The sequence below is a fragment of the Sardina pilchardus genome, chromosome 8 (genome assembly GCF_963854185.1).
Source record: "Sardina pilchardus chromosome 8, fSarPil1.1, whole genome shotgun sequence".
NCBI classification, from domain to species: domain Eukaryota; kingdom Metazoa; phylum Chordata; class Actinopteri; order Clupeiformes; family Clupeidae; genus Sardina; species Sardina pilchardus.
In genome coordinates, this window is record NC_085001.1 from 25677174 (window position 1) to 25703662 (window position 26489).

General features: G+C 43.3%; 1 protein-coding gene across 2 annotated transcripts in view; it reads left to right on the plus strand.

Moving 5' to 3' along the window:
• LOC134089085 (disintegrin and metalloproteinase domain-containing protein 9-like) overlaps nt 1-26090 on the plus strand; it is a 41989-nt gene extending 15899 nt beyond the window's left edge. Inside the window, exons 4-23 of one of the 2 annotated variants that reach the window (XM_062543394.1) lie at nt 745-823; nt 8603-8679; nt 12713-12938; nt 13708-13773; nt 14280-14351; nt 14823-14992; nt 15474-15555; nt 16198-16331; nt 16673-16844; nt 17316-17408; nt 17772-17967; nt 18338-18443; nt 18825-19008; nt 19178-19258; nt 19495-19600; nt 20577-20718; nt 21041-21116; nt 22026-22055; nt 22974-23041; nt 23375-26089. In XM_062543394.1, the coding sequence (XP_062399378.1) occupies nt 745-823; nt 8603-8679; nt 12713-12938; nt 13708-13773; nt 14280-14351; nt 14823-14992; nt 15474-15555; nt 16198-16331; nt 16673-16844; nt 17316-17408; nt 17772-17967; nt 18338-18443; nt 18825-19008; nt 19178-19258; nt 19495-19600; nt 20577-20718; nt 21041-21116; nt 22026-22055; nt 22974-23041; nt 23375-23435 (2221 nt within the window). In that variant the 3' untranslated portion in view covers nt 23436-26089. Of the gene's footprint in view, nt 1-744; nt 824-8602; nt 8680-12712; nt 12939-13707; nt 13774-14279; nt 14352-14822; nt 14993-15473; nt 15556-16197; nt 16332-16672; nt 16845-17315; nt 17409-17771; nt 17968-18337; nt 18444-18824; nt 19009-19177; nt 19259-19494; nt 19601-20576; nt 20719-21040; nt 21117-22025; nt 22056-22973; nt 23042-23374 lie in introns of both variants that reach the window. The other variant, XM_062543395.1, reaches the window with a different exon arrangement.
• Nucleotides 26091-26489: the final 399 nt, after the last annotated feature.

The window sequence follows — 26489 nt, forward strand, 5'->3', positions numbered from 1 at the left end:
AATTTATAGTATTTACAATATACCGAATAAGATCATTCAGTTCAGTTCATCAACTCAACAGTGAATGTTATGATCTGAGGTGCTAACCAGTGTAATAGGACAGAATGCAGAGTCAGTTTCCATAGAAAAGATATTTGCCTGTGCCAGAGAAAGTTCAGGAAATGGACTGAAATGATGGTGGGTGTGTGGGTGGGTGGGTGTTGATGGAAGGACGCAACATTCCAAACACTCCTTCTTAGCACACACATGCCGCCTCACCGTACGCACGCACACACACACAGACACATGTTTACACACGCACACACACACACACACAGAGACAGACAGACAAATGTACGCACACGCACACACTCACAAAACCTCTTCACAGAGCTCACTCTTAACTCTTGTGCTTAAGTAACCTCTGGGTGAAGGTGTGATGAAAGACCTTTTGAGTTTTAGAATATGCTGTAACACCATACGAGGACACCAAACAAGTATGTCTTGTGTGACATCTGGGGATGATGTAGCTCTGTTTTCTGGCAGAGTGTATCTGATTTTGTATCTGTTTGTGTTTTGAAGAAGTGTGTGCGTGCGTGCGTGCGTGCGTGCGTGCGTACACTTGTATGTCTATTTGTCTATTTGTCTGTGTATGTGTGTGTGTGTGTGTGTGTGTGTGTGTGTGTTGTTTGTGTTTGCGGGTGGGGGTGGGAGGCTCCTGTGTCCAGACACAGCTGACTTTATCTGGATGCGTTCTGTTTACAGGCAGCTGCTTCCAGCAGATTTTACGGTGTTCACATACGACGCTGATGGCTCTCTCATCACCCGGAGACCCAACATGCAGGTAAGACACACACACACACACACACACACACACACACACACACACACACACACACACACACACACACACACACACACACACACACACACACACAGGGGTGAAAGTGACCCTGCTCCTAAACTCCACACTAGATGCAAGCATACAAATGTGTTTGTAGACACATCAGCACACACACACACACACACACACTCAGTCACACAAACACACACACACACACACACACACACACACACACACACACACACACACACACACACTAATGAAGTTGTTATGCCAACGGTACTTTCAATCTGCTGTGTTGTTTCTTTATTTTCTCCAGCATGTCATTACTTTAAGTGTGTCTGCTAACCTGATGGTCATTACTGGTTGTGTGAGCACTGCTCGTTAGAATTCTGTGTGAGTGTGTGTGTGTGTGTGTGTGTGTGTGTTGGTGTGTGTGCACGTGTGCACATACTCTCTTTCTCTCTCTCTCTCTCTTTCTCTCTCTTTCTCTTTCTCTCTCTCTCTCTCCTAGCTGTCAGTTGGCATTGCCAGTTTTATGAACTCATCCCCCCACAAAACAGCTGGTTTCTATAAAATTTAAAAGGGTCTTTTCTATGCAGGAAAACATCCCCCATTCTAGTACTACATCAGGGTCAGGTCTGGCTCCAACCACAAAACAGACCTTTTATCCTTTGCCCTGTCCATCATCCATGACCACCAAACCAGCTTACCTGCTGCTGAGAAGCTAATTCATGTTCTACAGATTGCCATCTTGTCAGACTGCCTGAAGGCCTCATCGACTGTCCAGTGCACAATACACTCTGCACATACTTGTGTCCCTCTCTCTGCTTTAAGTTCAAATGACTTTGTAGTTAGTAAATGGCTAATCCAGTGCCGTTAAAATACGTCACCCTTAAATGTGTCCTTCTGAGAAGGATGCAGCCTACGCAGGCCACAGCTAGATCTGTTGTACCTCTTACAGAAAATTAGAGCCAGATGGAACAGAGGCCCTTTCCCCCTCGAGCTGTAGAGTCGATGGAGGCGGATTTTCTCTGAAAGGAAGGAAATGTATGTCAGAACGGTTATGATGATAAGATCTGTTGTGAGGTCATTTCGAGAACCAAGATCCCCTTTTTTTACTGTGAATTCCTTAGAATGTCAGCTGACCTGTGAAAGTGGGTTACTGTGGATTTTTTTTTTGAAAACAAATGACAAAATTTGAAAGTCATAGTCATACAATTCTTTGCATATATTGTCTGTAAGCAGACCAGCAGTAATGTGAGACTTATGAAATTCCAGTGTAATAACTGATAGCGCAAGTCAGATATGATTAATCAATAACTCTTTTATAACATGCCATTCCCCTATGAAATATAACGCTGTAGAAATGACAGAGGGAGCCCAGTGACATATGCTGAGACAGGTGAATGAACAGATGCAGAGAATGGGTTGTTATTTAAGGGCCATGGAAGCCAAACATGATGGAAAAGTCTCACTTGTCCTATAAAATAGACATGCACCAATACATCAGCCATAGCTTTACAGAAGTGTGAGACTTATTTCCATCACAGCAGGTAATTTGGACTTTTAAGATGGGTGTGGAGTGAGTTGCACAATGACAGAGCTGTGTGTTAGGGTGTTTTCGTATGTGTGTGTGCGTGTGTGTGTGTGTGTGTGCGTGTGCGTGTGCGTGTGTGTATGCGTGTGTGTGTGTGTGTGTGTGTGTGTGTGTGTGTGTGTGTGTGTGTGTGTGTGTGTGTGTGTGTGTGTGTGTGTGTGTGTGTGTGTGCGTGTGTGTGTGTGTGTGACTGTTGTTTGTGCGTTCCATGAACTCATGGCTGTGACTATTTCCCTGGCCAGACAGTTGACTTCTTGTATTTTTCTGCCGAATGTCTTGGCAACACAGCAGCACTGCTCCAGGCCACAGTGTAGACCGGGCAGGGAAAACGGACCCTCAGGGCAGCAGCAGTCTGACCCCAATAAATCACATGTCTAGTGTTAACTTCCTGTGTTAAAGTACAGAGTGTACTTCATCATCAATGTTTGCGTGAAATTAACCTGTAACAACTGTGGAGTGGCATGTACTGTACAGCACTCAACATTCAACACTCAACACTTTAAAAAGGAACATGCCCTCTTGATGGCTATTTCAAATATTACAGTTATTCAGGGGTCTGTCATTAGCCCTCCGCCAGGTTTGTATTTGCCACTGTTGGAGGGTATTGTGTTCTTGAGGCTCTGATATTCCAACGGCTCAATACCCAGATCAGTTTTCATGGGTCTCCGATGGGATCCCTATAAATTACAGCCTATAAAAATCCAAGCCTACACACTCTTAACTGAGGTCAAGGCACACTGCGTAGCCGGGGTTCTCATGGAAAGAGTTGGATACAGACAGAGGGGAGCTGGTCTTCTTGGGAAATATTGCAGGAAAACAAACAATCGGTTTAGTCTCACATATCGCAATGATTGCTTCAAACCCCTAAGGTGAACTCAACAACTCTGAAGCATCAAATAATAGACAAATCTAAATGTTGTTGGCTCTGTGTGACATGGCCTGATAATAGCTTGCAAATTCAGTTTGCAGTGAAACATGTTGAAAGTTTGTTTAGTTCCAGTTAAACTACCTAGTGAAACTACCATGGAAACGGAACGTCACACGGTATTCTATTGTTCATTCTGCATAGCTGAGGTCCTGTGTTGCTCTTCATAAGTTAATCTCAGGATTGATTCAGACTGTGCCCTCTGTAGCATGCCACTGGATATAATGGGCATGGTATGGCATTGTCAGTGGCACCCTGGCATATACGTAGGTCAGTGTGGTTTTACGTCAGAGAAGCATCATCAGGACGGTCAGCCGACTGGAAGTCTGATCAGGAATGCCACCACACACCAATGTCACTGTGCTGCATCATGCTGGCTAAATGTTGATGTTAGTGCAGAACAAGTAAATGACTCCCATTGCTGCTCTAGTCTATAAATATGACAAGAATCATCACATTCCGATCACACAAAATGGAAGACATGGACAACAACAGTAGGAAGTCAAAACAAAGTGGCAGGCAACTCTGAGCGAACACAGCAATTTAATGCAGAATAACATGAGCTAGGCTTTCATTCACGTACATTCCAATCACTCACATTTTCAATCACTCACTCACATTTCAAAACAATTCAGATCACATTACATCAACACATTAGCTAGTATAAGTATATATACTTATAGGTTATTAACTAGGACCGATAAGCTAATAGCCTATAAGTATATACTAGCTAATGTGTTGATACAATACTTTGTAAGCCCTGTTTGGTAGAGGAACCTTCAATCTGATGGTCGTCTGCCTGATGACTTCAGCCATGGAGGAAGCAAACAAACAAATCCCACGCCTACAGTTTACTGTTTATGTAGACGTTCATGCCATGGAGGGTTCCCACATTACTAATGAAAACCCTCCGATTTGGAATGGAGAGAACTCCAGAGAGTCCTTGGAGAACACACTGAAAACTATTACGTCTTGTCATAGCTACGCCAGAAATAACAGTATTTTTGCTTATCTTCAAAAAGTTATTTGATTTTCTTCATATGAAAGTTATCAGCCATTTCACTGAGATATGTGTAGTTTTCAACTTACTCACCCTTGTACAGTGAAAGTGAACCCCCCCCCCCCCCCCCCCCCTTTTGTAATGGCGGTCAGCTTGAAAGGTATGTGGCTTTCACCAGAAACTGCACAAACAAGTGTCTTGACATTCAAAATAATTAGCCTACTCCACTCACCACATCCTGTCAGTGTCATTCAGAGTCTGTGTGCTGGAAGGACAGCTACAGAAAATGGCCACTAAAATTGTGTTTGTCCGTATGTCCTGCTCTCCTCTCTTTCTCTCTCTCTCTCTCTCTCTCTCACTCTCCCTCCATCTCTCCCTGCTCTCTGAGGTAATCTGTGAAGTGTGCTGTAGCATAATTGCCTTTGTCAGCTGTTAACACAGTCAGCACATCCTCTGCATGAGACTACAGAGTCTCTATGGCTAAGCCAAGGCCAGCAGAGGGTTAGGCCCTTCTGTCTGTCTGTCTGTCTGTGTGTGTGTGTGTGTGTGTGTGTGTGTGTGTGTGTGTGTGTGTGTGTGTGTGTGTGTGCGTGCGTGCGCGTGCGTCTGCGCGTGTGTTGTATTGTGTCTTGTGTGTGTATGAGATGAAGAAGTGTTCCTGGTTGCCCCTGTTGGAATCTCGTCATTCCTCACATTCCAGACTTGAGAGTCTCATTACTCATCATGATTAAACACATCTGCAAACTAGACCAACCCTGGTCATCGCATACTCACAAGAGAGTGGCGGAATCATGCCAGAAACATCTGGAAGCATTCCATATATGGATATTATGAGCACCTAAAAAAAAGCTTAATATTGTGAGGAAGCCAATGAATGGGAACTCAGAGACGTGGTCAGTGTTATCCACACCTGGGCAAACTCTCAGCTGAAATGCCTGAGAGGATATGATAGCCTCAGATAACCTTGAACACCTCACCTTGAGGAGAAGGATGAGGGCAGAGGCAGGTAACACATACCACTGCTGGGCACATTAAAGTCATGCACAGTTGTTTACTTTCAGCTGTAAATGGTAACAAGCCATATATATTTTTTTTCATTATTATTATTATTACTATCATTATTATTATCATTATTATATTTTATTATTTCTTCACTGGATTTAGCTATACCCTGTTGCAAAAATACCACCAACATTGTTGTGCGGCAATAAAAGTATCTATCTATCTATCTATCTATCTATCTACAGTATCTATCTATCTATCTATCTATCTATCTATTAGGTGTCGATGAATAAGACAAGTAGACACACACACACACACACACACACACACACACACAAATAGACATACACACACATCACATGCACACAGATTTTACAGTGTTTTTGTCTTTTTAACAAAACCTTGGCTTTGGAAGTGTTCTGGATCATTTGGAACAGAACTCGAGTCCTGCCAGATTGTTTATGAACAAAATTACACTCAGCCCAAGTGATGGAATGACTTGGCATTCGTTTCTGGCTCTTGGCCCTTATGTTGTGTTGCTGTGAGTGCACAGACTGAACAAGAGAGAGGCCCACCATTAGCACAAAGACATCCATGCAATACAAGCGGGCAACAGCAAGATTGCAGCAAGCAATATGTGTGTGTGTGTGTGTGTGCAATACAAACAAGAAAACAAAAAAACAAAAATACAAACAAGAAAACAAGAAAACACACACAAAAAAACAAGGACAAGAAAATAATGTAAAACACAAAAGAAAAAAAGAAAAATTTCCCATGATTGTCTATTTTGAAGAAGGAATACTTTTGGAGCAAGGAGCAGGGAAACAGTGAGTGTGTTTATACAATATGCACATGATGTGAGAGCGAGGGAGGAAGCTAATGCTGTAGTCGAGTAAGAGACGACTAGGCTAAGTAAGAAACCGAGCGGGTGACAGTGTATTCCTGGAACACAGAGACGAGATGAGTCAGATGGGACGGACCAAGTAGAGAAAGTGCTGGAAGGAAGACTCCATGCGGCAGGTGATGGTGTGGGAGGGATTTAGGAAGCCGCGCAGGAACTGCTCTGCTTGCTCCAGGGACCAGGCAGGAAGTGTGTCTGCGTGGATCTGACACTCCTCGGCCGCCTGATTGCCATCTCCCCAGAAGCCAATACAGCTTCCTCAAAGAGTGTGTACGCGTTTTTGATCTGCTGGCGAGGCAGCAGGAGTCCAGAGTCCTGCTCTCCCCTGCCACGCCTGAGGTCTCTGAGGGGGAATGTTCAAGGAAGTCGTTCTGCAATTTAAAGTTGAGTTGATCAGCAATAAGACTACTTGCATGGCTCTGGTTCAGTGCATCAGTACTGTATATACCAGAGGCCGCCTAAGGGTTGCGTTGCTGTTTTGCTACGGACTGCTTTTCAGTTTGTCTCTCAACGTTTGGGTTGGCTGGATAGTGCTGTTCGGCTCATTACCAGGCTTCGACTGTCCGTTAGGACACAAGCCTTTTGTCCTAGTATGAGTGGCACTTTGGCCCTCATTTAGTGACCTTCTCTCCCTTTCTCTCTTTCACTCTCTCTTTCTCTCTGTCTCTCTCTCTCTCTGTTTTTCCCACTCTGTGTGTGTGCGTGTGTGTATGTATGTGTGCGCTTCTCATTAAAATGTCCAGGACCTCTGGTACGGACTATACACACATGCTCTATATTATGTATGTATGTAATGTTATGGATAATTATGTGACCCTCAGTCCCAAGAGATGTTGGAGTTGAAGTGGAGTTGAGAGAATTTGATTAGACAAACAAAATACCACCATCAGCGAAGCTGAGTATGAATCAAAGGGGGCCTCCTTAACAAAACATGACATCATGCCATGACGTCATACATTGCCTGAGAGGCACAGTTCTGGTGACCTTCCCCCTAACACAGCGGGAGGAGACCAGGGCCTGAATGTAATGAGCTATGGGAAGCTCCTCTCCTCTGTCATGGGACCTTGGGTTTGATAATAATGATAATATTATCATTAATAATGATAATAATAATAATAATAATAATAATAATAATAATAATAGTAATAATAATTATTATTATTATTATTACTTTATTTCATTAACAGAATACACAGAGGGCGCATATCCATGTGGTATCTGCTTGTGTGTTTTTGATGTACACATGTGAATTCTAGTGTCCTCTAAGGGAGTACGGCTCTGTTAACTGGTGTGTGAGGGTTGCACACATGTTAGATGGTACAGTATATTTCAGCTCACATACTGTATGGAAGCTGCTCTCACAACACCTTACAGTACCTCAGGTCAGCGACCCGGAGGGCTTTAAGCCCCTCGGCCTGGACCGCCTCCACTTCATGCTCAGCCGCCTTATTTATAGACCTGGGCCGTCTCCACGAGTCCTGCCACCACCTCCACCTCCACCTCCACCGTGTCCATCTTTAACTCCCAGGCCAGGTTGATGCCATTATGTAACGAGGCCTGCTGGCAGGCGGTGCGGGGACGGGAACAGTGCCTGTCTGTAATCACCTCAGAGAGGTGCGCTGGAGAATCAGGCTTTGTGTCTGGCTGCTCCTGTTCGGCTGGAGCAGGCCTTTTGGCTGTGAGGCTGCTCTCACGTGTGCTGTTGGAGTGAGACTGCTGAAGCTGGAGCTCTGAAACAACAGGCGAGAGAGAGGAGGAGAGAGAGAGAGAGAGAGAGAGAGAGGATGAGAGAGCAAGACAAAGAGAGAGTGTGTGTGTGCGAGAGAGAAAGTAATAACACAATCAGTGTGCATTAGCAAGAATCAAAGCCCTTACCTTGACATGGCATTTAGATTCAATTGACGTGCAGGGGTATTACACAGCCATCTGAACGATTGAAAGAGGTCTGTTTTCATGGTGTATCAAAATGAACAGAATTAAATGAAATGCAGGTGGAAGCCATGAACAGAGAAGTGGCTGAAATGTTAACACAATGAATGTACGTGAATTAAAGCATATAATTGACAGAATACAGGAAGAAATTATGAAGTATTATGCAGCTCCAATGGAAAGAGTTGTTTTGTCATTGTTATGTGGTTCCTTTATAATGTCTGATAATTGACAGAATGGAATGGAACGCAGATGTCTGCTGTGAACAGATGCTTAGGAGGAGTTAGCACTGATTTCAAAGGCTGCTAGTAATTCTCTGCCCCTGACAGGAGTCTTACCTTTGAAATCTTAATAAATAACCTAATCCTCTGTTTTTGTTTTCTCCTCTTCCCTCTCTCCCCCACCCCCTCTCTTCTCTTCAGAACCACTGCCACTACAAAGGCTATGTGGAGGATGTGGAAGGGTCCTCGGCATCGCTCAGTCTCTGCTCTGGACTCAAGTAAAGTACCTTACTTTACCTTCTGTTGTTGTGTTTCATAAAGAATGCCTTTAATCTACAGTCCTTGGTCTGGCTTGGATAGTACCTTCAGTCTTCAGACCCCATTTCTGTTTGTTTGAGGGATGATACTCTGCCATCAAGCGTGGGAACTAAAGTAAAAACAATAGATATGAAACTAAGACATTGATCTTTGGGGTCACCCACTTCCGTCTCTTTGCCGGCAGAGAACAGATTTGAGATCTGACTAAGACATTGGTCTTTGGGGTCACCCACTTCCGTCTCTTCGCCGGCAGAGAACGGATTTGAGATCTGATCAAGGCTTGCTGTGAGCTTGTATTTTCTTTTGGGATAGAGTCTCAGGGGGTTTCACGCATCACCCCATGTTCCACAGCTGAGAATGTGAGCACAGCACCACATAGAACATGTCATGTCATATGTAGCACATAACAGCACGTATAACATTCCACATACACTATACAGTACTGTATTGCCAACTGCACCTAATGCAAACACATCACGTCAGAACACACAAGTAGGCACATTATTGTGACACAAATCCACATAGCAGACAGGGGTAAAGGGCCGTTCACACCAAGAACGATAACTATAAACAAATATCGCTCTCGTTACAGTTTTTTCTGATTGGTTAAGCACTTTTTTTGTAACTATTGGCTATTTTTGCAAAACTCTACACACAAATAGCAAAACCTTTCACCAAATTATCAAAACATTGTAGTTCTCTTGCAAAATCGAACACAGCTTGATTAACTCTTCACACCTTTGTAAAAATGGTGTTTCTGTATCAATCAGTAAACACAAGCCATCATCTACTAAGCACACATTGTGTCAACTACACACTGATGGTATGAATACAAGACACATCTGGCTTTTGCTTTCTCTGTGCACAAGGTAGGCTACAGTATGTCAGTTTGAGGTCATACTTTTGTCATAGTTCTGTAAACATATAGGAATCCAAACTTCAAGTATTGGTGTTCACACTCATCAAAACAAATACAAAGTCAAAACACAAAATGGTAATTTCACTGAGACAAAAAAAACTGTCTACATCATGACATCTCTCTGGGTACGGCCACAAAATTTCATCTACAGTACATTGCATGCAATGTCCTCCTGTCCAAGGCACCGGGCTCCTTGTCCTTGTCGTCCTCTCCCTCTCGCTCCTTCACCTCCACATCCTCTTCCTAGGCCTCCTATAATTCTCACTCTTCCTGCTCCTTCCATTGTACTCCACACGGATATCTTACCTGTGCCTTATTTACACTCCTTAGGCTGATTGCAAAGTGAACTAATGATCTAAAACAGTTTTCACATGTGAAAATGTGCCAGACAGTTGGCAAAATAGTGTTAATGATAGCCATACATGTGTATGATTTTGCTAGGAGTGTGTTGGAAATTTGGTAATTGAGTGTAAGCAGTTAGTTGTGTTTAAAGTTCCGCAAAGTGTGTGTTACAAAATTGCAAACTGAGTTCAAAGCAGTGTTTGTGCTTTTAGTTTTGCAAACTCAGTGAGTGGTTTTGCTATATGTGTTAATAGTTTTAGAAATTGTGCTACAAGAATCACGATTAGTGCTTTAGCATTCAGAAAAAACTGTAATATGAATGACGACGTTCACACACAAACTATAACGATAACGTCATGAAGACCGATATAGTTGGGATCACTTACAGACTGATTTTGAGAATGCTAAAAAGCTAACTGCCGATCAGAACCCCATCAGATTTTAGCCATTTCATTCATTAACACAAGGAGAGACTTTCTTATCCTTGGTCAGTGTGAACTCTTTTATGGTTATGGTTATCGTTATTGTTTTCATTCTTGGTGTGAATGCCCCTTACCACTGGATCTCTACCTATGTTTATATCTATATATAATCCATAAGCTAGCAGCTCTCTGGCGTTTCTCTTTTCCTGGGCTAGGGTTTAGTGTCTGGGGAGGGATTGCCAACAGTGACCATCAGTAACAGGTGGATGCAGGTGGATTACTCTAATGGCCACAGGTGTGTCTCTCAGGGGTCACTGACCACAGCTCTGTCACTGTGAGCAGAAATGAGACCACAGAGGAATAGGATGGACATGGGAATGTAAGAGGAGAAGAAGAGAGAGTTGCAGGCTGTTGGCTCTAGTAAGCCATTAATGGGACAGACAGGAAGAGATCAGAGGAATGGTCTATTTGTGCATAATCACATACTGTACAGTAAACACTCATATGCCAGGAAGTGATCTCAGCACTCGATGAATAACAGTGACCAGACATAAGAAGCTGAAGAGGCATTCGGTCACTCTGCTGCTATTCTGTCCCTAATTCATTTCTCCTCCTGAAGGAGAAGCGTCATGGCCTCCATCTTGCTCAAGGTTATCTTGTCATTCAAGCTCCATAAGCTTTTTATGACTCACAGAGGCCAAAATGGCCTTATCTCCTTAACAATCAGCAATACTATGCTATGCTATGCTATGCTCTGCTATGTTATGATACAGTATGATGTGCTAGTTAGTATTTCTACCTCCACAGCAGTTCAACTCTGTGATAACAAACATCAAAGACTGTTGGGCAGCTCCAAGGGCTCCTGCCTATAGCTTTAGTCCTTCCTCTTTTAAGGGAAAGAATCAGAAGGAGGTCTGTTCCCAGTAGGACTGTGTTGCTCGTCACTGAAGTCCACACAGCAAGAGGAAATAAGAAAAGTGTTTTCCACCGTAAAGGAAATGAGTTGGCTGGACATCCAGGCTCTTTTGTCTATCATATGTCAAAGACCGGAAGAAATGCTAACCTATTTAGTGCTGATTCAATCATGTTTATCTTACGGTCACCTGTCCCTTTGTCACGGTTGCAAAAGTTCATTATCTAGGGCCTGACTGATGTTTTCCTGGAGCTTGAACAGCATCTGTGAGTGTGTGTGTGTGTGTGTGTGTGTGTGTGTGTGTGTGTGTGTGTGTGTGCGCGCGGGTGTGCGGGTGTGTGTGTGTTTGTTTGTTGTTCCCACCCCCTGGCCATAATAATTAGAGGAAATTGAGTCTCGTGTAACTTCAATCTTAGAATGACGACCTGTCTTCCATTTTCAAGCAGAGCAATTAGGACTTTCTATTTTTATACTCCCCCCTTTTGTCTGGATCCAGTGAGTGAAACAGGAAGTGAGCTTGGTTGTCTTGAGTCATGAGACCAGGGTTTTGCTTCAGTGATGCTAAAGCAGCTGGTCAGCGCAATGTTAATGTATTTGTCTTTGTAGCCGGAGTTTGGCCTTTAAGAGTTCCTTGACTTGTTCCCACTGAAAAGCTACAAAGAGGTCTGCTAACAATACTCTGATCAAAAAGCGCTCTCTGTTGCTCCATTGGCTGTGACAGTGGCTTTGTAACAGTGTCAAGCAACTGCACAGTAAATAGTTTGCCAACATTAAGGTTAATGGGTTAAAGGGTTCTATGAAGACCAGATGAATAGGAGATAAGTGTGTGAGCATCTAAAGGGGAGCAGAGTTTGCCTGCTTCTTAAATACAGAGAATCCCTGTGAAAGGGTAAATGTCTAGTACATTATTCGTATCTCATAAAATGTTTATTTCAGTACAACTAATAGCCTAATACTTTAACTAATACTTACTTTAACACATTGTAGGAATTCGCCTCGAGGTGCTAATCAGCGATGTCAGAGGCTAACGCTGTTTTTTTTAAGTCACAACAACTACATTGTGTGGCTTTGATACTATTGACTTTATGCGTGCTGCATTTCCAGCCAACAGTTTTTTTTTACCAAAAAGAAAAAAAAGAAAAACCCTAATGACCTGTTTACACAAAACCCCACTGACCTGTTTTTCACTGAGCAAGAGTGACCTATTACAAACACCACCACTCTACCACAGCCTAACATTCAGAGAGAAAACATTCACAGGATATTGCTGAACGAAATGTGTTCTAAAATCACCTGATATATAAGCATATTTAAACCTGCAAATGTATTTGTATTCATGTGAGTGTGTGTGTGTGTGTGTGTGTGTGTGTGTGTGTGTGTGTCTTTCTTGTATTTAGTGGACGGTTAGTTATTGGAGGTTCCACTTTTGGGATTGAGCCTCTGGAGGGCTCCTCTGACTTTGAGCATGTGGTTTACCGCATGGAGGATGAGGAGACGGAACCTCTCAGCTGCGGAACCACTCATGCCCATCGCCATGACGACAACGAAACCTCCTCCACCGACCAAAACATAGGCCACTCTCAGAGTGACTTGTTCGGAGAGACTGTTAGTCATTTAATCAGAGTAAGTGTGAATACGTATGTGTAAATGTGTAGAAGGGTGTATTGTCAAATCAGTGCTTGTCTTGTGTCAAGGAAAGTCAAGTCAAATGCATTATTCCACGGGGGCGAAATTACTGTAAGTTGCAGCCAGGTATTAAGAAACACACAACCAATGACACAACACACAAGTTAATAAATAGCCAATGAGACAGCATTACAACACAGATAGACAAGGACCAGTACATGAAATAAAATACAGAGCAAGATCACTCCATGGAGAGGCCAATATAAGCAATAGTTCAAAGGTCCAGCGTGCAAGAGAAGCAGGAAGTGCAATAGTGACATCAATTTCAGCATATTAGTAGCATACATACAAAGGAGAGTTGGTAACATTTAATCTTATGGGTGGGAACTCTATATCTTCTACTTGAGGATAGAATCACAAACTCTCTATAGAGCCAAAATGGCCAGAGCCTTCCTGGTGTATAAGTCACGGAGTGGGGACTGATACACCCCTATAACTGTCTCAGTAGCACTGACAAACCAACCCGCCTGTTCGACTGAGGTTAAGGTTGCCAAACCAGACAGTAACAGAATTGTGTGTGTGGACTGTGGAGACAGAGATATGGGTGGGGGGTGGTATACTTGGTGTATCTGTGTATGGCTCTGGTTGTGTGTAAGCACAATTATGTGTAATGTACCTATGTGTCTATGTCTGTTTGTGTGTGTGTGTGTGTGTGTGTGTGTGTGTGTGTGTGTGTCTATGTCTGTTTGTGTGTGTTTTCCCGTAGAACAAGCGGGCCATAATGCTCCAGACGCACTATGTGGAGCTGATGCTGGTTGTGGACTTCGATAGAGTGAGTAATCACCACCTACACCCCCCCCCCCCCCCCCCCCATCACTCCCCTCACCATCAGCACTCCCCTATCATACTGCACACCTCCTCATACGCAGCCTGCCATTAGCCTCTTGGCCGCTCTCCGCTTCACTCTGTAATCATATCTATTCAGGAACGCGCCGGACAGCTGATCTCAGGGGCTGTTCCTGGAGCATGTCTGCCTTTGCTCTCTTGTCAGAGCTTTTGTTACGCGTAAATCACAGGCTCTTTGGAGTCTTGTTAACAGAGCGCAGCAGATTGTTGAGATCCTGTTTGAGTTGGCAGTGGGATTAGCATAGATGGTGCAGGGCCAGTAGTTGACTGATATTTGACTGATATTTGGGCAGATTCTATAGCACAGATGACGGTATTAGAATGTATTGTGGGTTTGGGTTTTCAAGCTGTTTGGGTGAGAAATTGTTTCCAGCATATTTGGAATCCTTCCTCTCCTAATCTCCTCTTCTGTTGCATTCTTCCACTCCACAGTATAGCTTCAATAACAAGAACGAGACCTACGTTCGAGAAGAGATGGTCGAGCTAGCCAACCACCTGGACAGTGTAAGTTATGAGAAGTTATGTAGGTGTGTGTGTGTGGCGGCATTTGCATATTTTCAGTTATTTCACGTTTCCCTTTCACTGTTTATATGATCAGTGGTTCTGAACCTCAGGGTCGGAACCCCACGAGGGTTGTGAGATAATTTCTGGAGTCATCAGATGGTGTGGAAAAAATAGCAGATTTTTATTCTACATTAAACTATCATATGGCTGTCTTGTTCCATTAGCTGAGTGCAACTTCTGACCTACGTATTCATAAAATATTTGATAATAATAATGAAGTAAAAGACTTATCATATGGAGATGGCTTCTCAGAAAATGTAACGTTAATCCAACTCTAGATGTAATCTGAAAACAGTAAATCTTATTTGTCATTTCTGAGAACCAGCAATACACCTCAATACCTTGCTCAGCTTTTCTCCAACTTATCAACATCATCATCATCTTCACCATCGTCTCTCTTCGTCGATGTAGATGTATGAGCAGATAAACATCCGTGTGGTGCTGGTGGGGCTGGAGATCTGGACCACGACCAACCCCTTCAGCATGGACGGCAGTGCTGGGGATGTGCTGGGCCGCTTCGTGGACTGGAGGAAGCAGAGTCTGCTGCCACGCCGCCGCCATGACAGTGCCCAGCTCATCTTGTATGTGTCTTTCTGTGTGTGTGTGTGTGTGTGTGTGTGTGTGTGCTTGCATGTGTGTGTGTGTGTGTGTGTGTGTGTGTGTGTGTGATCACATACAGTATGTGTGTGTGTGTGTGTGTGTGTGTGTGTGTGTGTGTCTGTGTGTGTGTGTGTGTGTGTGTGTGTGTGTGTCTGTGTGTGTGTGTGTGTGTGTGTGTGTGTGATCACATACAGTATATATGTGTGTGTGTGTGTGTGTGTGTGTGTTTGTCCAGTTATTTACCTGTGTGTGTATGTTGAAACAAAACTTAATCTAAAACTGGGATATACTGTGTCTCTCCCTACAAATGACTGTTTCTCTTTCCCTTCTCTTCGCCCGTCATCCCCCTGTTTCTCTTTCCCTTCTCTTCACCCGTCATCCCCCTGTTTCTCTTTCCCTTCTCTTCGCCCGTCATCCCCCTGTTCTCCTCACCTCCCTCTCCACTCATGTCCTCTGCTGCAGGAAGAAGGGCTTTGGGTCTACTGTAGGAATGGCCTTTATCAGTGCGGTGTGCTCCAGCAACCACGGCGGCGGCATCAATTCGGTAATGTATCCATCGTCCAAGGAGCCCACCACAACTCTACAAAGGCAGCTACGCTGCATTCGTCATGCTTGCAAACTTTATACCGTGGCCATTTTGTTATTTATGATCACTTTGACCACCCACACTCATGCGGTTTTCAGCTTGTACTGATAGTCTCTCTTTGGGTGCACTCACCAACCGTCACTGCAGTTGGTGATATGGGGAAAATGTGCCGACAAAAGCAAACAGTGGATTTGCATGCCAGAGGTTTTGTATGCCCTGGCACATCATCAAAAAGGGAATTGAAAAACATTACCAAATCGTCATTTCGCCCTTTTATTTCTAGAAGTAATCCCAACATCCACATTGACATTGACGTCCATTCCACATAACACTGGCTATAATATCAAAGCATCAAAACACTAAAGAAATGCCTTCCAGCGTAGTGAAGGACCAATATTTGTTATCACGCATGTCCTCTTCAACTGCATCCAGCTTATATTAAACATATTTCTCAATATGCATTTGAAATGTAACGGTTCATGTTATCGTAATTTAAAAAAAAAAACACATAGCATAATTCATTATTTGGTGTCTGATTACATCATGCATTGCATTTAGCCAATTCTGCTGGTGAAATGACACCACTGCTTCTGTCTGCAGTTCACCAACCACAGGGTGGCCATCTTCTCCTCCATCGTGGCCCATGAGTTGGGGCACAACCTGGGCATGAATCACGACGACGAACGCAACTGTCACTGTCCTGCGAAGAACTGCATCATGGGCTCTGGGGCAACGTGAGTCTGTGTGTCTTTGCGTGCATGCATGCAGATCGCTGTGAATGTGCATGTTTTGCATTTGTGCCAGTGGATTATATCTCAGGATCAGTGTGTGTGTGCGTGTGTGTGTGTGTGTCTGTGTGTGTGTGTGCGCGCGCGCGCGCATGTGAGTGTGTGTGTGTGTGTTAGTGTGTGCGTGTGAGTGAGTATATCAGTGTGAGTGTGTACATGAGTGTGCACATGTGCCTGTTTGTGTGTGTGTGTGTGTGTGTGTGTGTATGGTTCAGGGACAGATAAGTGGCATTTTCATCATTCCCAGAGAACAACCGCCTGCCTCTGCTCTCTGTGTCTGTCCACAGCGGGGCCACCAACTTCAGCAGCTGCAGCGCTGACGACTTTGAGAAGATGGTCCTGCGCATGGGCCGCAGCTGCCTCCTGAACGTGCCCCGGCCAGACGAGGCCTACAGCACGCCCTACTGCGGCAACCGGCTGCTGGACCAGGGCGAGGAGTGTGACTGTGGCTCCGAGAAGGTGAGTGTGTGTTTGTACAGTATGTGTGTGGGTGGGTGGTGTTGGTAAACATATTGTATACCGAAGTGAAACATGAGATCCAGTCATGAAGAAGTACAAACAGGGTTTACAGGGTTTAATTACAGCTGTATACAGGAGAGAGGCACACACAAAGCACAGTGTACTCCAGAATATGCACAGAATACAGTACATACCCATTCTGCTCAAAGACAGTTTGTCATACACTGTATCCATCACTGTCAAAAAATAGATACCAATGAGTACTGGTACTGTCATAAGTGATAAATAAAGCTTTAGGTTGTGTGCTGAAACTTCACCTGGTCTGGTCGGCTCTGTGAGTTCGAGTTGAGTTCCATAGAAAGGAAGCCCCTCTAGAAAGAAGAGCATTTCAAGTATTAAATTACAGTATGCACAGTGTACTCCAGAATACTCTCACTCACTCTCTTTGTGTGTCTCTCCCTCTCCTCTCAGGAGTGTGAAAAGGACCCGTGCTGTGAGCCCAAAACTTGTAAGCTGAAGTCCTGGGCTCAGTGTGCCTATGGAGAGTGCTGCAAGAACTGCAAGGTCAGTACCCATAGGCTCCTTGTGTGACCTTTCTCTTCTTCTTCCTTCTTTTCTCCTCTCCCCCCTTCTTTTCTCCTCTTCTTCCTTCTTTTCTCCTCTCCTCCTTCTTTTCTCCTCTTCTTCCTTCTTTTCTCCTCTCCCCCTTCTTTCATCCTCTCCTCTTACTGTGTCTTGTCTCTATTCAGCTATGTCTGTTTTTCCTCGTGTTTCAGTAACTCCGTCTCCATCTGCAGTTGTTTAACTCTGGGTCTTGGATGTTTCCCCGAATCTTTTTGTTTGTTAATCTCTCTCTCTCTCTCTCTCTCTCTCTCTCTCTCTCTTTCTCTCTGTCTATCCATCTTCCTCCTATTCCATTTCTCTCAGTTCCTGCCAGGTGGTTATGAGTGCCGTGGCCGGTCAGATGAGTGTGACCTTCCGGAGTACTGCGACGGCTCGTCTGCTGTCTGTCAGAGTGATGTCTATGTGCAGAACGGACACCTCTGCAGGAACAACCAGTCATACTGTTACAATGGCAAATGCCAGCACTATGATGGCCAATGCCAGGCCTTGTTTGGCTCCAGTGAGTCTTGCTCTATCGTACATTGTGTTCTCCAAAATGCTCTTTTTTATTGTCTAGTGGGGGAAAAAACATTTACTAGGTCCATAATGTGCATGTGTTAAGTACAACCTAATGTATGTGTATGTGTTATTTTGTGTGCATTTTTGATAAATCCCTTTGTGCAATCTGTAGAACAAAAGTTAAAGTATAATGACAAAAGAACTTAATACCTTTGTCATTATACCGTCGATCACTTGTGTCTGTGCCATAACTGTCATTTGGCGCCCTCTTCTGGCAACATTGTTGTCCTTCACCCTAACATGCTCTGATCTCGCACAGTTCAGATTTGTTCATGCTGTATGTCCCTGTGCTCTTTGTGTGTTTTTCACAGAGGCAAAGTCAGCGCCTGATGCATGCTTTGAGTTTGTCAACTCCAAAGGTGACCGCTTTGGGAACTGTGGCTACCACTCTAGCGGTTACAAGAGATGTGAGACCAGGTCAGAACACAGCAACTGAAACTTATCAATCTCACACTCCCATATAAATGTGCAAAGTCCAATGGGCATATGTGCCACTTCCTGTGATTGTGTTACTATATATCTCAATAAAAATAGTCAACTGCACGGCTTATTATTGCTGGTATGTGTGTGCTTGAAATTGTAAACATTTTGGATGTAATATGTACCTTGAGGTATGATTTACTGTAGTTATATCCACTGTGTATTTTTCTCTTCATATGTAATATATATCTGTGTGTATCACTATATTGAAAGTTGGTTGTGTATGCATGTGTATGCATACAGATAGTGTATACAATATGTGTTGGTATAACTTGTGTGTGTGTGTGTGTGTGTGTGTGTGTGTGTGCTCCCCTGTAGGAATGCCAAGTGTGGGAAGCTGCAGTGTGAGAATGTGAACTCGGGCACCATATTTGGCATCGACCCCTCCATCATCAAAACCCCCATTGCCAGCACCAAGTGCTGGGGGGTGGACTTCATGCTGGGGCCCGACGTGCCTGACCCGGGCATGGTGAGCGAGGGCACCAAGTGTGGGGAGAACAAGGTGAGGTGGCATCGCCACGCCGACAGTAAATACTTGACTACTTGACATATATACTTGACTTTACATACTGTAAAGCGGAAAAGACGAAAGACTAGTATACACACACGTCATCATTTGTGCACATGCTTTCGATAATGCAATGCGATTTTACCTGTGCTTTTGTCCTTAGGTGTGCTTGAATTTTGAATGCAAAGACTCGTCAGAGCTTAACTATGACTGTGACATGAAGAATAAATGTAACGGACATGGGGTGAGCTGTTTTTTTTATAGCTGTTTCTTTGTTTCAGTAAAATCACAATTTGGTTGAAATTTCAAAGTATTTAAAGTGTGTTTGTGTGTCTCTCTCTGTGTGTGTTTGTGTGTGTGTGTGTGTGTGTTTGTGTGTGTGTGTGTGTGTGTGTGTGTGTGTGTGTGTGTGTGTGTGTATGTGTGTGTCTGTCTGTCTGTCTGTCTGTCTGTCTCTGTGTGTGTGTGTGTGTGTTACAGGTCTGTAACAACAACAAAAACTGCCACTGTGATTATGGATGGGCTCCCCCTTCTTGTATGAAGGAGGGTTATGGAGGCAGCACTGACAGCGGTCCCACATGGAACGGTATGATAGAGCAGTCCGAGCCAATAAAACGGCATGGAACAGTATGATAGAGCAGCCTGAGCCAATAAAATACCATGGAACAGTATGATGGAACAGCCTGAGCCAATAAAACGCCATGGTACAGTATGATAGAAGAGCCTGAGCCAAAAAAACGCCATGGAACAGTATGATAGAAGAGCCTGAGCCAATAAAACACCATGGAACAGTCTGATAGAGCAGCCTGAGCCAATAAAATACCATGGAACAGTATGATGGAACAGCCTGAGCCAATAAAATACCATGGAACAGTATGATAGAGCAGCCTGAGCCAATAAAACGCCATGGAACAGTATGATGGAGCAGCCTGAGCCAATAAAACACCTTATACCACTGCTTGGTCAAATTTCCTATTGTGATGCGCTGTTTGGAACGTGCATTATTTTTCTATATACCTCACGGCTATGAAGTAGTTCCCTACTTTTGGGCTTATTGCACTTGAATATTAATTCGCCAATGTCAATGTAACGGTAAAAACAACAACGTTGTATCTAAGACAGCGGCAATATAAACGAAAGTGATAGTAGCAGTGGTATAAGCGGGATAATCAACTCCACGCCGTGCGTTTATAGGAAAATAATGCACTTATCGAAGTGTAAAGTCCCCTCCGCCTGCGGCGTTGGGTCCTTATTACCACTTCGAACGTGCATTATTTTCCTATAAACGCACGGCGCGTCGTTGATTATCCCTTACATGTGTCGTTGATACACCTAATGTGTGGAACGTCCATTTCATATGAGCTAAACCACATTTATTCTACTGAAAAACATATCAAATATGAATATTTCATGGCATGAAAGGTGAACATTTCAGCCCCAAAACCTTAACAGCAGCTGCTCTTACATTTGTTCAGACAGTAGACATTGGGACAGATATCCCACTCCTCCTCTCACTTCTCTCACTTCTCTCTCTCTCTCTCTCTCTCTCTCTCTCTGTTCAGATAAGGACACCTCCGTGAGGGACGGTCTGCTGGTCTTCTTCTTCCTGGTTCTGCCGCTGCTGCTGCTGGGTCTGTATGTGTTCTTCAGACGGAACGAGCTGCGACGGCGCTTCGCCAGGAGGAAGCGCTCACGGGGCTACGAGTGAGTGAAGGAAGTGATGTCACCGGTTCAGAGATAGAGCAGGGGCTGAGGTCATATGAATATTCCAAAAATGCCCAAAAATATAAACAAGTCTAAGGAAAGAAATAAAATAATGGAGGATAGATGGGACACACACTGTCTGCTAAACAAATTATTACATACATTTCATGAAGAGCAAGCACATCACATGGTTAGGTAGCCTATGTGGAGATATCACATGCGCCCACTATCTTAAGTTTTAAGATCTGTGCTAAATCTACTACTGTGCTATATGTACTTCTATATGTATTTCTAGCTCTCATTCACTCTGTGTGTTGAACAGGGCTGAACCGGTGCCTCAGGACAACAGCCGTGTCCCACCTTCCCAGAGAGGAAATCCCAATATCGTTAAAAATGGAGTGAGTTACACATGCACCGCTAGATACAGTACATAAACACACACACACACACACACACAAACACACACACACACGGAAACAGTCAAGCACTGTTGCAACCTCTCCAAAAGCAGGTAGTGGTAATGAAGGAAAAGTTAGTTAGTGGGGAAACATTTGACAAGCTACCGTAGTAGGGACATATTTGACAGGGCTTACCCCGTATGCATGCCTCTTAGCTGTTGATAGTGTTAACAGATGGCTAAATAGTCCCTTGCATCCACACCAGATTCACATATCTACGACTGGGAAGATATCAATACCCCAAGCTCTGGTCTGGAACTCTACACTGACAGTGGATAGACTGTAGAGTATGTCATAACTCAGGTCAGAGTTCACCTGAGTCCATGTGAATTAACACTGAGATCTTCAGATGGAGTCTCTCACTGCATATTAGATACATAGATAGATAGATAGATTATTACTAATACAATATTACTGCATCCTGTTTAAGGCGGGATGGTCATATCAGCCACAGAGATGAGATGAGATGTAGTCAGTGTCCAGGTCTTCCCCTCCCACAACCTTCTTAGATGAGCAGTGTTCAGGCAAACTAATACAAATCCACTCACGGACGAGTATCAAAGAAATGATAATCTAACGTTCAAATTTAAAAATCTAACGTAACAAATTTAACAAAATCTCCTTTTGCAACCGTTGTGTTCAAGACCATGTATGCACTTGTGTGGTAACTTGCCTATAATCCCATACTAACTGTCTTCTAAGAAACTGGTATTGATCAGTAGTCATTGACAGGACAGGACAGGACATCTCCATTGACTGGAGATCTCCCATGTCTCCACATCTCATGTAACACCCTCTATGTAATCAACTGACTGAGCTTTTCTCTTCTCTCCTGCATCTGACCAAAAGCACCAAGTTCAGTTATTACCACCAGAACAGGTAAATGCCCTGAGCTCCTCACACTCCTCTTTGAAGGGGTCGTTATGTCTTACCTCTGGGGCCTACTTCTCTCCTCTACCATCCCACATTTCTCCCTCTCCTAGTCTATCCTTCCATGTCAGCTGTTCTCCCTTCTCTCTCTTCACTTGCTCTGCATCCATGGGCTTTTACAGGCCAACTCTGACCTAGAAATGCTGCTGAATCGTTGACTGTTTAATCCTCCTCTCTGAGCATCGCAGTGTAGTGGTGAGAAACTCACACACTGAAGTGAAGTCCTGGCTGAATTCTTAACGGAAAAAATCAACATGTTTGTTTTTACAAATCTTCACACCTCAGCAATTTCGCTACATTTCAATTGTGCATGTGAAGAGAGATGACATAAAATGGCGGATCTGGTTGTTATGAAAATAATTTAATTGGCATCCCCCAATTGCCATTTCTCCCTAGAGCTTGCTATTCACTATTGCATGGGGCGAGAGATGTGGTTTTGAATGGAGGACTTTTATAGTTGTGTTGGCAGGAGCATGCTAGTCGTCTTTCCTTTACTCCCTTTATAAGTGGTGATGGGCAAAACATACTGTATCTTCTCAATGGAAAACTCTCCACTTATTATATGTATTTTCATTATCATACTATTTATCTGCCAGTATGTTTCATTAGGGTAACTGCAAGGTTTTTCTTTTCTTTTTTTTAAAGCAGATTGTTTTGTTAAAAGTGTGTTGGAGTAACATTACAGTAGGCAAGATATGATTTATGTTGCCTAACCAATCAGTGCGATAAACAAGAGCATTCAAGACCCATAGTGCTCATCTGTGCTTCGGTGGCACAAATCGCCGTTATTGAGAAACTAAGGGCCAAGCTTTAACTTTGAAATGAAATTGAACTGCTAAGGTTTGCGTTTGCTGGTGTGTGTTACAGGTTGTTCAGACGGATAGGACCACCTCTGCACTATCTTATGCCCCGAGACCACCTCGGCCTCCTGTCAAGTACGTTCACTGCTCAGAATCATGCCTAGCAGCCTTTGATCAACTGTGTGACGATGCTTTTGTTAAACGCCTTGGTTTGCCTGCTGTGTCTTGTTGTGTAATGTACTGTACATGAAATCTATCTGTCTAGACTGCAGTGTGTGGAATATTTTAAACAGTTTTTCAGCATGATTCATGACCAATAAGTATAGTATAGTATACATATAGCACATACATATAGTATATACATATATATATATATATATATATATATATATACAGTTTTTCAGCATGATTCATGACTAACATGTTCACCACGACCTGCGCTCTTGTCTCTCTGTCTTTCTTGTCCAGGCCCTCTCCTGCTGCAACACATCTAGTGCCTCAGAGACCCCCTCCTCCGCCTCCCGTATAGCCCACACACTGCAGAGGTCAAAGTGCGCCGTGGGACGTGTGGTGGTGGCCAAGGAGGACGCGTGAGGGAGAAGGGGAATGGCCTGTCTGCAGCACTCCCTTCTCCTCTCATCGTTCCGTACTGACCTTCCTTCCCGCATGGTCTCACTGCTTCAGGGCATCAGTCAGCTGTCCAAACAGAATCACAAGGCTGTCACTTTAACCAGTAAAAACCTCCTGCAATACGACTCAAGAGTGCAGGGCCGGGCGTCACAAACTCTCGTCCAATGAGCTGGCTCCTGCCTGGATAGACTCCACGGTGTCTACAGCAACATGCAGATTTGTTTTTTTTCCTATTGTTTTGATTATTATGGGCTACATAGGACCACTACTACCAATTGCACTTCACAGGCTCAGTTCTTGATACACTGCAATAGGAATGTACAGAAAAAAAAACACGAGCCACGAGGAATCAGTGCGGCCTGTTGACATTGATAGGTCTTGAATTTTCTCTTTTTTTTGTTGTCGTGATGAGCACTGCTTTTTTTAAAGAGTCCTTTATCCTTGTGTGGAATGTAAATCGAGCACCTGCTTTGGACTGCAGGCTTATTGTTCCAGGTTAAAGGTTATGCCGCAAGCTGACTGCCATATTCTGCCCTGTTTGCATTTTTGATGCATTTTTCTTTTGTACTGATAACTCACAATGCTCTCTCAAATTTAATTTTGAAAAGATCAAAAGTGTGAGATGTCTTCTGAATCTTGAGGTTTAGAACTGACTGTTTTACAACTCACATAGTCTCTCGCACATAGATATACAGCATAGTACATGTATCCCTACAGTATACAGCATGCATTCTGTCTCTCTCTCTTCTTTTCAGACTGCCCAAATAAGGTAGAACCTCAGAGATCTGGGCCTCTCAGACAGCCTCAACTAAGCACACCTCAGTTAGCAAGTTTGTAAGCAGAAGTAACCCACGAGGGTCTGTGCTAACCCAGTGGATCAACAACACAATCATGCAAACAGACCTAATGGTTTTAATGCTGTGATTAAGATATATTACATGTTTTTATGATCATTTGTGTTGTTCAGGCGAGGACAAAATGGGATAGTAGGGTGATGGCATGTGTGACTTGTGCCTGGTATAAACGGTGGTTTATTGCTGATAAGAACTTGTGTTTAACTTTGGTTTGCATCTCACTCTAGCCTTCGCCCGTGCAGCGCATAGAAGGTGAACAGCTAACAGCTGCAGTGGCACCTCTTGTTCAGCTGTTCTCCTAAACCATCCATAGCTGTGTAGAGAGATCAGGATTGTTACAGGAGTGACTTTCAATATTCTCCACAGTTGAGCGGGACATGTTGCGGGCCATGAATGATCAGGTCTCTGAGATTCTACTTTCTACTCTGACGCAGTCATCTGTACAGTGTGCAGACAACTTTGAACGTTGCCCACTCCAAAAGAGCTGTTCAGAGAGTTGTGGGATTCATATAACATGCTGCACGTAGTCTGAATGACAGTAATAAATCAGTGGAGGTTTCCCTCTCCCATTGCTCTGCACAGTGACTCTCTTTAGCTTTATTTAAGTTTCATAGTTTCTTTTTTACACATTTTTGGTTAAACTCATTTGGTTATTATGGGTTTTATAATCAAGAAAGGTTCAAGTTTTCAAACTTGGACTCATATGCCATTCGCTAGTTTGGTTCCTTTGTTCTGTAAGGGCTGTGCAACTGTACGTGTTTAACATCTGCAAAAAAAAAAAAAAACCTGTTGGTGAATATGAGGAATGAGCTTTTATGAATCAGATGGATTGAATTGTTCTTCCTTAAACATAACACTGGCCACAAACACACAAACACACACACCCTTAATACAGATTCTTGTTTTATGATTCTTTCACATTTACTTTCAATCTTATGCAGTTCCACAAATATAAATGCAAACACACACACACACACACACACACACACACGCACACACACAATACTGAATCTCTGTAGATGTCAAATACCCATGGTGCATCAGGAGGTACAGCTGAGTGCCATGCCGTATTAAAATGAATATATGATTAAATAAATTAATAAATATTTTACTGTATTTGCAAAGGAATATCATGTATATGTGACTGATATTCTTATCACCACTATTGATTGGAATTATGTACTTGTGCAGTATATATTATCAAAGACAGTATAATGGAGGAATTGATTAACTGATGTTGGGAGGCCTGATTGCACTGCATACTCAACTCCAGCAGGCCCCTTTTCTGTGTCTGATTGTGGTGTTGTAGTGACTGCCATGCCCTCTCTCAAGAGGCTGACTAGTTGCTGGTACAGTAATGATGGTTGGTTTTGTTACTGCATATGAAAAATAAAATAAAAAAAAATCACTGGTATGTTTTTACACTCGGTTGCAAATGTTTTCTTTTTCACTGTCATAAATATTTTCTTGTTAAAGATGATAGATGGGTGCCATAGCACATTTATCAGGTGCATATCTATCTAATTAACTCAGAGCTTTATTACATGTCATTCATTTAGAGCAGTGGTTCTCAAACCTTTTCTGTCATTCCCCACTTGGACATCTTGGTTCCACATTAGCCTACATTTTCTGTCTCAGTCCGCTGAATCAGATGTTATTTTAGTTAATATGTCGGTTTGTTTGTGACTTCTGTTTGTGTGTGGCTATTTTGTTTTGAATCTATGATATTCATTGTTAAAAAAAAGAGAGGCATTATTAAAGATAGGCACAAAAGAACACATTTCCTCCAGTCCTCGCGCCCGACCTGTCATGTCTCTATTCCCCACTAGAGGGGCTCGCCCCACGCTTTGAGAACCACATAGGACATTATTACAGTCATGGTCAAAAACAGATGAGGCTATGACCTGTTCTGGCATTCAGTCGAAGCTGAATGTCTAGCTTCATGAAAACAGTCTCACTGTTAGTGATTTTATGGAAGCATGTGGTTTCTTTGGGATATCTTTTGAACCTCCATTTGCTTTGAAGTCACCTCATCAGGTGTTATTTTCATTTAAAAAATCATTGTCTACCCTTGCTGCCTGTTGTCGTTTCATTCATTA